A 14,696-nucleotide genomic window follows, 5' to 3' on the forward strand; every position below is an offset into this window, starting at 1 on the left:
TGATTGTCATGATTGTTGATGATTTTGTACATTGATTTTAACTGTAATTATATTATTGTCTATATTAAATTTATATAGATGCTGTCCATTATGGACTGTGAAATGTCCATCATTGATGCGTTTCCTCTAATAAGGTAAATGCAGACAGACTGTGGGACTGATTGGCCTTACCTGGGCAGGTGTTTCATTTTTGCCTAGGAAATATTCTTTGTTCTTTACCTGATGAAGGTCTAAGGACCGACATTGTACTTTAAATAAAGTCTATTGCAAGTAAAAGGACAGTGTGCAGATGTAGAGTAATAATTATAAAAAAAAATTTAATAATAATAATACATCCACAGAGCTTTTAGAGAGAATATATTAAGCATTATATTAGCTATGTTTTTCCTCTAGCTTTTTGTTCAAAGCAAGCTATAGTATTTTCATCTGCATTAAAAGGAGCTATAGGCAACATTCCGCCACAAGAAGTCGCACTAGCATGTAATTTATCCAATCAGTGCATTGGGGAAATGGGAAGTAGGGAGGGGATACATGCACGCAATGTAAACAACGACATTAATTTTGGACCCACCAAAAAATCTTTAATTATAAATGAATGAATCAATCATTTCTTTGAGGGAAAATATACTTTTATTCCAAACCGTTTTAAAAGCTCTGTGGATGTATATATATTATATATATATATTTTTTTTTATTATTATTATTACTCTACATAAAAATCAATAGCACCTTTTTAATAAAGGATTCTTCTGTGCAATACTCACGTGGTAAAAGCATCATTCTGCTTGGCTCCGAGGTAGGACGAGTACAGATTGAACATTCCGATCATGAAGGCCACAAAGACTGTGATGAAGATCACCATGAACTTGAAGATATCTTTCACCGTCCGTCCCAGAGAGATCTGAAGAGGCCCGAAGCTCTCGTTGGCGGGCAGTATGTACGCAATGCGAGAGAAACTCAGCACAACGGCGACCGCATAGAGGCCCTCCGATATGAGCTGTGGATCCGAGGGCGTCCAGTAGATCCGAGCTGAAAATGACAGACCGGTAGCCAGCAGTCAGATGCATTCATGTTATCACAAGGGGACTAATAGAGCCCTCCGTTTTAATTTAACATTTCATTTAGAAATATTCCATTCGAATTGCAATTAAGCCTATTCCCAGTGGTAGGTTTTTATCTGTGTTTGTGTGGGGAGGACTTCAATAGCAGTTTGCTATTTGCCAGGCAGGGAATCAAGGAATAAATAATTCAGGGTGGGTGTGCAGAACATTGACTCAGGTCATAAGATAAGGATTTTCAAGCAGATTATGTACCACATAAGTATTGCAGTAATTTCCTATCCATCCCCCCGTAGCTCTATAGGAACCACGCCAAGTCTGGAGAGTGAGTAAGTGAAGTGAAAGTTCATCCATTTCAATTTTGTCTGTTGCTGCTTTCATTGATATTTCATTTGATTGTTGTGGCCTGGCCACCAGTGATGATTACAGTCTACATCATTATCCTTTCCATCTTATTCATAGGATGTAGAACCCCTCTTCAAATAAGATGTTATATGAATGCTTGAATAAAATAACTCTGGGATGTTTTTTTGCAAATGTGAATAAAAAACACAACAACACCATTGACGGAATAAATACATGGAATTTTCTATTGATAAATCAATATAAAGTACAATTCTGAACTCCACACTCACCCAGCTGGAAATATTGTATCTCAAAAGGCAGGATTATGTTGGTTAGGTCACTGTAGTGTTTGTCAACATAACACTGGGCTGAATACGCATGCCAGAAAGCCATCAATCTGGCAACGAAAGAGGTCACAAAAATTGACAGGATTCCAAAGTCGAGAAGATTCCACGGCTCCGACAAATATTCCCGTATATCCTGCGACCAGATATCTCTACACTCCGCCCAGATCTTCCCTGCAGGGAGAACAATAACCACAGATCACATTCCCCATTCCTTTCCAATATTACTATGGCTAATGAAAGCTCAGATGAGATGAGATGGATCTTTATTCATCAGTAACAGGAGAGGTACAGGCAGGATAATAAGAATAAAATATAAGAATAGAAAAATAAATAAAGATAAGGGTCTGATCTGCACTAGATCACTGAACAGGTGGGACATATGTAGACTCATATATGATTATATCAATAATATCACTATGCAGTGCACGTATGTACAGTCCACCACAATATACAGACTGTATCCCAGGTGCAAATATATATAGGTAACCTAAGTCCATGTACAAATGAATGTGACTTAAGTATGCGTATGTTGACATAACTCTTGTGTAATTTACTCCCATGGTTTACTGACGCTGCTTTAGTGATATGGTTATAAATGGTTGCCCTGGGAGTGTCACCTTCCCTCTGGAAAGTCAATGACAGTTTAGATTTATTGCAGCAAGTGCTATACGAATACATAATTGCCTAGCTGGGTAATTTCCTGGTGTGACAGATGCTAAAGGGAGTAGCAGATTTATGACTCCTCCATGATTTGCAGTGTCCTTGACTCCAAGCGATCAGCATCCAATTTAATAGAATTGTGTGGGACCCACACTCATATCAAGAGATCTATAAAGGCATCGCACGAGGAAGATATTAGCATACTCTGGGCTAGTGAGGGAAAAAATGCAATGACTAAACGGCGACAAATCTAGTTACCCTTGTGGGACCATTAGCAAAGAGAATGATGGACTGTACAAATTCAACACCTCACACTCCATTTTGCACGTTTGCGAAAGCCAACACCACGTTTAAGCACCGATACAGAGTGGGCCAAACTGTTCAAGGAGGCGTGGCTGTTCAGCTGTGCTGTGCTGTCCCTACCACCTTGGCGAGTGTCCCTTCCTGATATTATGTCCAAGATCCATATTATGATTTGTCACTTTCTTTTTGTCTTTCTACTTTTTCTCCCATTCCCCAATTTGGTTCTTATGACAATTCCCCCCTGGTCGTTGCGCTGCCCTACCGTCGGTCTGGGGAGGGTGTAGACGACCACATGCCTCCTCCGATACATGTGGAGTCGCCAGACGCTTCTTTTCACCAGCTAGGAGTTTCACTGGGAGAGTGTAACACGTACAGAGGTTCATGCCTTCCCCCCCAAATCCCCTCCCTGACCGACCAGTAGGAGTCGCTATTGCAATGACCAGGACTCATACCCCACCGGCTTCCCACCCACGAACACTTGTGTTTGTAGGGACAACTGAACAAGCCGGAGGTACCGCTGACATGGTGATTTGAATCTCTGGTCTCTGTGATGGTAGGCGAGTGCTTAGCCTTCTACGCTACGCAGCCGCACCAAATGACCACTCATATTTAGTGGTAACATTTGGACCAAGCTTGTGTGTATGGGTGTGTGTCTGTGTGTGTTGCACGTTCACACTGATGACCTATAATCCAGGATATTATTAGGATCTCCATCCAGGTGAGGGTGGTGGTCTTCATTCTGAACAGCTGTGACGGGTGATCATGGATGGTCATGTTGGGCAGTAGTGTCGTTCCATCAAATCGGTCTGCGGCATTCATGACAAGCAGGCCAAGAAATATCATGAAGGAAGCCGCATGGGCCACAAACTTCACGAAGGGGCCACGCATGATTTTCCCTACCTGTGCGAAGCAAAAAAGAAAGAAAGTAAGTGTCAAAGAAGAAAGTAAGTCTCAGGCTGGGAGCTATACTTATTCTAAGATATACTAGTCTAGTATTATTACAGTACCGTCATCAACAATATACATCTATATTTTTTTTCATTTTTATTATTTAATTCAATATAAAAATGGCAGAAGTATTATAAAGAATTTGTTCCATTATGAATAGAAATACCACCATCACAATTCAAAAAGATGTCATTGTACACCATCACAATTCAAAAAGATGTCATTGTATTGCAAAATTTAAATATCTTCACATACATAAGAATATTGTGATATGATATTTTGGGCAGCCTTAATAAGACATTGGGTCTCATTCCCGAATATTTTCCAAAGAGTTCTCTTGGAAGACTTATCTTGGAACCGACTGAGACAGAATCTACGACAAGTTCACTCTGAGTCCCCAACGGGTGGGGAAGATGTCTTAAGTGGCTCAAACTATCACAGCTGAGACAGCTTCTGAAACACGCGTTCCCTTCTAGGTAATTTGCATACAAAACAACGCCTCCAGAGCTCCGTATAAGGCAGGCTCTGTGCCATGTGCAAATGAAATCGAGAAAAGTTGAGGGTTTAGACACACCTGTCCAGCTCATTAAATGCAAGTTGTTGTGAAGGGCCAGATTAAACTGAATATATATATGTATCGTTTGATATACTTTGTATATTATTTATATATATACACGGAATATCCCTTTACCTGCGTACAGACCAGAGTAATATTCGCTCTCCTATTGGACAGCGCCCCAGGCGCCAACGCGCAAGCCCCCAACGGCAAGTTCAAAGACAACTCCAGGCATGTCAGAACATGCCCAGAGTCTGCGTAGTAATACGAGACAAGGACTGAGGTTGGGACTAGATATTCACTTAAGTATAAATACGGCGCAGGTGTAAACAGCAGTAGTTCATGTAATTCAGTTCAGTACCTTACCACCTTCACCACGAGTCAACGTGCAGTGAAGTGAGCAACCTTGCATCTAAATAGAGCATTGAGAACCGCGTGCGAATAGAATGTTAAAGTGTCAGAGTTTAATGAAGTAACGTTGAGTTCGACTTAATCTAATGTGAAGTAATAGTCGATCATTTATTGTATATTGTGCGGCCATAGTTCTTCCGTGTGTAGCATTACCCATCGGTTCGTCGTGTCTTTAGCTAGTGCACTTATCCAGGCTGTGTGGCCTAAATACGTCGCCCACACCCGAAGAGTCCTAGGCGAGAACCGTTGGACATGTACACAGGAGAATTGGCACCGGCGATTGCAGAACCATTCCTGGTTGGATTATATTGCTTTGGGACCGTGACTACCGGAGAAGAGCACCGTTGATTTCCACTATCATTTGGGATTTAACCTTGTGAGGATTACCACTCGGGCCTGCCTCGTGGAAGGGGCTGGCTAGCTGTCGTCAATGCTGTCGAGCATCTTGGATTACAACTATTGCTTTTGTCTGCGGATCAAGGGAGTACAAGCACCGACTCCTGTACCTGGAGCCTCTTTATTCCTCGTTGACTCAGGCTATGGTTAGACTAGTGTATTCCTGGCGTTTTTTTATACGTTTTTGACGACGTTTGATGTCCTATCTACACAGAAATGCGTTTTTTGGCGTTTTTTTGTGGATACGGCTGAAACGCAAAATTGTGTTTGCGTTTGGAGATACGCAAAAAAACGCTTCGACAACAGCGTGTAGTCAGCACGGAGCAGTTGTTGCGAAAACGCCCATGCGCAGTAGATACCATCTGCGTGCCCTTCCGGTGACAACAGTGTGTGTGTTTCGGACAGAGCTCCGTGTCCCAAATAGCTTCAGCTACCATGTGTTGTCAAGTTATTGTTATAAGGACCCTAGTCCAAGCTACAACAGTCTGCATTCCCTTAACAATTGTTTGTATTGAGCCGTATTGTATTGTACCCATATGCAATATGTTAAATAAAGTTTACATCCATTCATTCTGCTAGCATTACCGATTGCATGAGCAGCTGGCTAACGTGAGCTATCAGGATTCAGACCCTGTTAGCTCAGAGTTCCTCTTTCAACTTAACAAGCATTAAACAAAATGGCCCAGTCATCTATTCACCTTTGTTTAATACACACAGCGTTGTCTCTAATGTTATCTAACTACTGATAGCTCACGATATCATCAGTTTTGGTGCTGGTTAAGTAGCGTGAGCTAACGTTAGCTTCTAGCCACAATGCTATATTGTTATAATGGCATACTCCATTGACGTTAGCATGCAGCTAACAATGCTACCGATCGTTTTTTAAACTAAACTATCCGCTCTTGGTGGTCACTTGTGTTGATGTTAGTTTTGTTTCATCAACAAATGACAGGCAGAACACACAGTGAATGTATCCGTTTTGTTTATTGCACTTTTATTAGGCTTTGCTGAAAAATTATTGCTGCATTGAGTAAAATAGGCAAGATGGTGGCGCGGCATAGGCGCCTGCCTTATTGACATTTTCTTTGCTGGAGCTTCCACCAGGAAGTGTATTGGCACATTCGTTCTGATTGGTTCTGATTGGTTGAAATTGCCTTCATGTTTGCCACCTACTGCCACCTACTGCTTTGGCAGTGTACTACATCAGTGTGCTCGGCTGACAAAAACGGGAAAAAAAAACGAAAGTGTGACTCGAGGCGCATGACGTCACGGCGATACGCGGCGATACGTATAAGAAAACAATACGAAATGATACGAAAGGTGTAACCGCAGCCTCAGATGGAGTACCCGAACATTCCTCTACCCCCCCAGGCTTTACACCCGGAGGGAACCCATTGTCTCCAGTTGGTACCGGTGTTGCCCTATATAATTGCTACTATACAACAGGTGGCGTCAGCTTAGACCCATCATAGTATTCCTACTATTCTTAGTGACTTATGCTCTTGACTGACTTTACGTATATTCTTCGCCATACAAGCACGACCCTAATTCTCATTCTGTAACCGAACGTTGCCTAATAATAATAAATTACCCTCCAATAGTATTTCTGTGTCAATGCCGTGTTCTTGTGAGTGTTCACCATCAATATTTGATGTACTGTTTGGCCAGTAATTAAAGTACATAACTAGCAGTGGTTTAATATATCACAATCTTTAATACAGTCAGGGTTTTGTAACCCCTCAGTTACAATTGGTCCTTCGAGCCGGAGGGTATCAGTGTAATATTTAATATAATATTAATATTAACCATGGCCAGCGGTGAACACTCCCCAAGCGGCTCTCCCAAGCTAGAACGCCCGCAGCGCAAATGTCAGCCACCTCCCTATCTGGAGGAATTCGCTTTCGTTCTACCCCCTAGCTTATCTAAACAGACGTTAAATACGGATAAAGCGGATAGTCAAAGCATGTCAAATCCTATCGACTTGGCGACCCTGCCAGTAGAGACCCCAGTGGGTTCAAACGAAACTGACTCAGCTCACGGGGGGGACCAGGTGGGACATGACATGACTATACCTCCAGACAGCGTCACCGGGATAGACCCCGGAGCGCTCCAGGATAAAGAAAGCGCTCCAGGGATAGAACCCGACACACAACCAAGAGAAGATAAACGCGCCCAGGAGATGGACCTCGGGGCGCGCCAGGAGAACAGATCTCCAACGAGCCCTGTCAGCACCCGATCACCTCCGTCAGTGTCATCCCCCAGCGAGGCGGACCAGATACTGGCGCAAGCCTTGATCGCCACACTGACAGCCTCCACCGAACGCGATCGGCTTCAAGCAAAGACGCTTAGTGAGCGCGAACACTCCGCCACGGAAAGAGAGCGCCTCCACGCGCAACTCCAAGCGCAAGCCCTTAGAGAGCGCGAACACTCTGCCGTGGAACGAGAGCGCCTCCGGGCGCAACAATTAAGTGAGCGCGAACAATCTGCCATGGAACGAGAGCGCCTCCAGACTCAACAGATGAGCGAGCGCGAACAACGAGAGCGCCTCCAGGCGCAACAATTAAGCGAGCGCGAACACTCTGCAGCGGAATGAGAGCGCTTCCAGGCGCAACAAAGGAGTGAGGACGACCGCATAAGACTGGAGGAGAGGCGCCTTCAGACGGAAGAGAACATTGAACGAGAACGCGCCAATGCCCAGCGCGAAGCAGAGCGCGACCGGCTGCAGGCGCAGATGATAGAACAATTGATTGCCAGGGCGACACCCCCTCTCTCCGCACGGAGCTCCCGGAGATCATCACGACAAGGGTCTAGGGCACCTTCCCCTACCCGACAAAGCGACCCGGGACCCGGCCAACAGGAGGAACCTGTCTACGTCTCCGACCCCCCTCCCCGACCGGTCCATACGAGACCCAGCCAACGGGAAGAACCGGCCTACGTCGCCGAGAGACTGACTAGAAGACTCCAGGACCTAGAAGAGGAAGAGGAAGAGGAGGAATGTCAAGCCCACCAGCAGCAACGTACTCTGGACCAGGAGGCCCAGTACAGCCCCGACTTCAGCCCAGAGTCACTGCACTACAAACCCCCGACCCAACTCACGGGTGAGTTTGACGTACAGTCAGCACCGAGGAACAGCACCTGGGGACCCGGCCTCTGGTACCCACCAAGTACTAACCCACGACAACACGTACGGGGAGACTCGCCCAGGAGGCCTCTTCCCCTACGCTCACCAATGTGCCAGCCATCCATGGCATCGTACCTTGGCACACCGACGTTCCCAGACTTTACACGCGAGGACAGAGCACAGTACACGGAATTACGCATGTGTTTGGAGACTATGATGTCCGATGTCCCCGACGAGTCGTACAAATATGCCATCCTCCTCAAGCATCTCAAGGTGCCCAGAGCGCATAACATAGCGCTGGCATATTCCAACTCAAGCACCCCATACTCCGTGGCTCTAGTGGCCCTCAACCAGCGTTATGGACGCATATGGGATTACGTGATCCAAGAAATACGGGATATCGACCGCCTCCCCCCAGCCAAAGACAATAGAGCACTGGATGACCTCTCTATCAAGGTACAATCCCTAGTAGGGATGCTGGGGTCCCAAAAGGAGAAAGGGAGATATGAACTATATGCAAATTCTAATGTGGAGCGAATACTGGAGAAGCTCCCTCCAGCCCGCCAAGAGCGTTTTCGGCGGCAGAGAGACCACCGTGATCCCGACGGCCCCGAGCCATCCCTCCTAGACCTGGCCGCTTTCCTCGCAAGGGAAGTCAGCAGCCTACGACTGGACACATTCGTGTGGAGTGGATCTAGCCCAAGAGATGGACCTCGGAGGTCCAACGATAACCGCCGGTCAGTGACCGTTATGCACCAGGCCGAGTCAGTGCCGCAGCACAAGAACCACAGTACCCCCCCGACCAAGGGAAAGTGGAAGATTGTATGCCAGTACTGTGAAAAGGAACATTGGCTGTCTCAATGTGACACTTTCAAGAAGCTGACCGCTGACGAGGTGAGTCAGTGGATCAAAGCCAACCGCCGCTGCTTCCGCTGCGCGCGCAGCCATATGGCAGCTGAGTGCCGTTTAAAGAAGAAACGCAGCAAGTGCGACGGCGCCCACTTGGAGGTCCTACACGACAGCAACAAGAAGAAACCCGTACCCCCAAGCAGCTCGAGAGTGAACGTCATGTACATAGACCCTGCGAAGAGCGGGAGCTCCCGAGTGCTCTTGAAGGTGGTCCGAGTGATATTAAGCTACGAGGACAAGGTCATGGACACTTACGCCGTCCTAGACGATGGGTCAGAAAAGACTCTCCTCCTCGCATCCGCCGCAGCCCGGTTGGGTCTGCGGGGGAGCGAAGAAACAATGACAATCCGTACCATTAGAAGAGACCTGAAGACCATAAAGGGTGAAAATGTCTCCTTCACGATAGCAGCGGTCGGGCAGCCCGAGAAGCAGTATAGCATTACTAACGCCTTCACCAGCCACGACATAGGCCTGTCACAGTACACCTACCCCATCCCAAAGCTGATGGAAAAATACGTGCACCTACGTCAACTACCTATACCGCTCATCGACGACGCCACCCCGACCCTGCTCATAGGATCCGACCACGCACACCTCATCGTCCCAACGGACCGGGTCCACATCGGGCCCAGAGGCTGTCCAGCAGCGGTCGAGACCCGCCTGGGTTGGACACTACAAGGCCCCCTATCCGGGTCTTCCAACCGACCGACAGCCACTCGCTGCCTCCACTCAAGGATAAACGAAGAAGACACCACCCTCTTACAGCACGTCGAGAGGCTATGGACATTAGACGCGATGCCCTTTAAGAATGAAAAGAAACTTGTTCGCTCAAAGGAAGACACTTATGCCATAACCCTCCTCGAGCAGAGGACAAAGAGAGTCGAGGTCAATGGAGTGATGAGATACGCAACTCCACTCTTGAGGCGAGAGGGTATGCCCACCCTCCACGCTTCAAAAGAAGCGACAGAACGATATCTACTGAACACCGAGCGGCGTCTAGCCAAAGACCCCACTCAAGCCACTGTGTACCGCGCTGAGATCGACAAGCTGATCACAGCGGGACACATAAAGAAAATTGACATTCAAGAGGCCGACCAGACGATCGAATCATGGTACGTGCCCCACCACAAGGTCCACCACAACGGCAAGGATCGCATTGTATTCAACTGCAGCTACCAGATCGGACTACAGAATCTGAATAAAGAACTCTTGCCCGGCCCAACACTCGGCCCCTCTCTCCTCGGCGTACTACTATGTTTCCGCCAAGACAAGGTGGCCATCAGCGGCGACATCAAAGGGATGTTCCTGCAGGTGCGACTAGTGGAGGAGGACAAGCCCTTGCTGCGGTTCCTATGGAGAGAGAGGATCAAAGATGAGCAACCATCCATCTACCAATGGGAGGTCCTCCCCTTCGGAACCACATGCAGCCCATGCTGTGCTACGTTCGCACTGCAAAAACATGTGACAGAAGACCCTGAAGCTGACGAGGAGGTCAGGCAAAGTGTAGAGAGGAGTTTCTACGTGGACAACTGTCTGCAAAGCGTCTCGACGCCAGAAGAAGCCGAAGCCCTCCTACTCAAGCTCCGCGCCTCACTGATCAAAGGCGGCTTTGATCTCCGGCAGTGGGCCAGCAGTGACCCTCAAGTACTTCGCAGCCTCTCCCCAGAGACAAAGGCAGCAAGCAGCGAGACCTGGATGGCGACCATCCCAGGTGAAGCACAAGAAATGACATTGGGCCTAGTCTGGCGCTTCAAAACAGACTCGCTCCATTACAAATACACACCCCTGACCACGGAGCAGGGAAGGTCGACCCCTCTACCGACTACCAGACGGAGCGTATACAGAACACTCGCAAGGCAATACGACCCGCTGGGGTGTATCCTACCTTACACCACCCGGGCGAAAATGATTGTACGAGAGCTGTGGGACAAGGAACAGGGCTGGGACGACCCCATACCCGACCACCTCGCTTCCACCTGGAGAGAGTGGGAGAGAGAACTCAACTCGCTCCAAAATGTGAACATACGCCGAAGCTACTTCCCACCCACAGTGCGGCTGGAGACGTGCCAGATGGACCTGCACGTCTTCAGCGACGCCTCAGAAGTGGCCTACGGCTCGGTGGCTTACTTGCGGGCCCGAGAGGAGGGAGGAGAAATACACACAGCCTTCATCCTGGCTCGCTCAAGGATAGCCCCCCGCAAGCAACAATCGATCCCGCGTCTAGAGCTCTGCGCAGCTCTGGTAGGCGCGCAACTCGCCACGTTAATCCAACGTGAACTCACCATCCCGGTGCAAAGAACAATCTTGTGGTCAGACTCCATGACCGTACTCACATGGATCCAGTCCGATTCTTGTAGATACAAGGTCTTCGTGGGAGTCAGAATCACAGAGATCCAAGACCTAACAGGATCAGCGTGCTGGAGGTACGTGGACACGAAACAGAACCCAGCAGATGTCATCACGCGGGGGATGTCCCTAAATGACCTCACACGTCACAATATCTACAGTGACGGTCCTGAGTTCCTCAAGCTCCCGGAAGAAGAGTGGCCTAACCCCACCCCTCGGGAGGCTAGTCAAGAGGAGGCAGAGATCAAGAAATCTATGTTCTGTGGGTTGACGCACACCCCAGTCCCCACTGACCCTAACATAGACGACTGCCCCATCTTTGAGAGTGCGCAGTTAAAGACATTCCTGTGGCACCACCCTGAGGTTCCCCCCACTACCGACATTAACGCAGCTAACTACGAAGAGGCAGAACTCCTTCTGCTACAGCGAGCCCAAAGAGACTCGTTCCCCGACGAGCTAGACTGCCTGCAGGGAACAAAGCCAGTCCCGTCAGACAGCAGACTGCTCCACTTGGCCCCCGAGCGCAACACCCATGGCCTCATCAGGGTGGGTGGTCGTCTGAGACGGGCCCCGGACTTAACGGATGACGTCAAGTTTCCTATAGTCCTCAACAGCCGACACAAGGTCACCGAGCTCATCATAAAGAAATACGACGAGGATGTGCACCACGCTGGGGCAGAGAGAGTCTTCGCTGAGATCCGACGTCGCTATTGGATACTGCAAGGAAGAGAAGCAGTACGACGCTTCCAGCGGACCTGTCTAGACTGTCGCAAGTGGCGAGCACAGCCCAGTATCCCCATGATGGCAGACCTGCCTCCCTGTCGCCTCCGACTCGGCGATAAGCCCTTTCACTCCACTGGCGTGGACTGCTTCGGCCCGCTCTACGTGAAGAAAGGAAGAGGGACGGAGAAGAGGTGGGGCATTGTATTCAAGTGCATGACCACCCGAGCAATACACATAGAACTCCTTCCGACCATGAGTACGGACTCATTCCTCATGGCCTTCCGGAGATTCACAGCGCGAAGAGGAAAACCGTCTACGTTGTTGTCTGATCACGGGACAAACTTCAAAGGCGGAGAAAGAGAGCTGAGAGAGAGCTTCCAAGCCATGGGTCCAGAACTTAAGACCCACCTCGCTCCTTCTCAGATCGACTTCCAGTTTAACCCCCCGAACGCCCCTCACTTCGGGGGAACCTGGGAAAGAGAAGTACGTTCCAATAAAGACAGCTCTGTACGCCGTGCTTGGGGCCCAGACCGAGGCTGAAGAAGTCCTCACGACAGTCCTCACAGAGATCGAGGGAGTATTGAACTCAAAGCCCCTCGGTTACGTCTCAAGTGATGTAGCAGATGTCGACCCAGTCACCCCCAACACTCTCTTGATGGTGCGGCTGGACCCCGCGCTCCCACAGACGGTGTACAGACCCGAAGAAGCGAACGGCCGAAGAATGTGGAGGTACAGTCAAGTATTGGCTGACAAGTTTTGGAACAGTTTCCTCCTCCACTACCTACCGTCTCTCCAAACCCGCCAGAAATGGGTAAAGGATAGAGACAACTTACAAGTGGGCACAGTCGTTATGATCATAGACCAGTCACTACCCCGAGCTATGTGGCCGGCCGGCCGCGTAAGCAAAGTGATCACTGGTGCCGACGGAAAGGTCAGAGCGGCAGAAGTTATTGTCCAGGGACGGACCTACACCCGACCCGTGGCGAGGCTGATAGAATTGCCGAGGCTCCCTGACTCCCTTGATGACGATCATGACCCACTGACTTTGTAGATTGCCCTACTCCCCACAACAGACATTGAGTAGTTGACTGGACTATTAATCTGTCTTCCGTTTTAACTAATTAGGTGTGGACTAATTAGGAGGCGGCTGTTGTGAAGGGCCAGATTAAACTGAATATATGTATCGTTTGATATACTTTGTATATTATTTATATATATACACGGAATATCCCTTTACCTGCGTACAGACCAGAGTAATATTCGCTCTCCTATTGGACAGCGCCCCAGGCGCCAACGCGCAAGCCCCCAACGGCAAGTTCAAAGACAACTCCAGGCATGTCAGAACATGCCCAGAGTCTGCGTAGTAATACGAGACAAGGACTGAGGTTGGGACTAGATATTCACTTAAGTATAAATACGGCGCAGGTGTAAACAGCAGTAGTTCATGTAATTCAGTTCAGTACCTTACCACCTTCACCACGAGTCAACGTGCAGTGAAGTGAGCAACCTTGCATCTAAATAGAGCATTGAGAACCGCGTGCGAATAGAATGTTAAAGTGTCAGAGTTTAATGAAGTAACGTTGAGTTCGACTTAATCTAATGTGAAGTAATAGTCGATCATTTATTGTATATTGTGCAGCCACAGTTCTTCCGTGTGTAGCATTACCCATCGGTTCGTCGTGTCTTTAGCTAGTGCACTTATCCAGGCTGTGTGGCCTAAATACGTCGCCCACACCCGAGGAGTCCTAGGCGAGAACCGTTGGACATGTACACAGGAGAATTGGCACCGGCGATTGCAGAACCATTCCTGGTTGGATTATATTGCTTTGGGACCGTGACTACCGGAGAAGAGCACCGTTGATTTCCACTATCATTTGGGATTTAACCTCGTGAGGATTACCACTCGGGCCTGCCTCGTGGAAGGGGCTGGCTAGCTGTCGTCAATGCTGTCGAGCATCTTGGATTACAACTATTGCTTTTGTCTGCGGATCAAGGGAGTACAAGCACCGACTCCTGTACCTGGAGCCTCTTTATTCCTCGTTGACTCAGACGGAGTACCCGAACATTCCTCTACCCCCCCAGGCTTTACACCCGGAGGGAACCCATTGTCTCCAGTTGGTACCGGTGTTGCCCTATATAATTGCTACTATACAACAGGTGGCATCAGCTTAGACCCATCATAGTATTCCTACTATTCTTAGTGACTTATGCTCTTGACTGACTTTACGTATATTCTTCGCCATACAAGCGCGACCCTAATTCTCATTCTGTAACCGAACGTTGCCTAATAATAATAAATTACCCTCCAATAGTATTTCTGTGTCAATGCCGTGTTCTTGTGAGTGTTCACCATCAATATTTGATGTACTGTTTGGCCAGTAATTAAAGTACATAACTAGCAGTGGTTTAATATATCACAATCTTTAATACAGTCAGGGTTTTGTAACCCCTCAGTTACACAAGTAATGATGCAGCCGTGTGAAAATGGTGGCGGAAGCGCTTTGCGACCGATCAAAATGAGATTAGATTAATGTATTGTCATCATTATACAGAATACAGGCTACCACTCGTGA

The 14,696-nt window shown here is 48.1% G+C and overlaps 1 protein-coding gene across 1 annotated transcript in view; it reads right to left on the bottom strand.

Annotated features, from left to right (window-relative positions):
• Positions 1–14,696, bottom strand: part of trpc6b (transient receptor potential cation channel, subfamily C, member 6b) — a gene marked incomplete at both ends in the record, with an annotated part of 57,851 nt that overhangs the window by 18,613 nt on the left and 24,542 nt on the right. Inside the window, 3 exons of the mRNA XM_084310360.1 lie at positions 765–1,029; positions 1,694–1,921; positions 3,397–3,613. Of these exons, the coding sequence (XP_084166486.1) occupies positions 765–1,029; positions 1,694–1,921; positions 3,397–3,613 (710 nt within the window). The remainder of the gene's footprint in view (positions 1–764; positions 1,030–1,693; positions 1,922–3,396; positions 3,614–14,696) is intronic.

This window comes from Notolepis coatsorum (assembly GCF_963971535.1).
Source record: "Notolepis coatsorum genome assembly, chromosome: 1".
Taxonomy (NCBI): Eukaryota; Metazoa; Chordata; class Actinopteri; order Aulopiformes; family Paralepididae; genus Notolepis; species Notolepis coatsorum.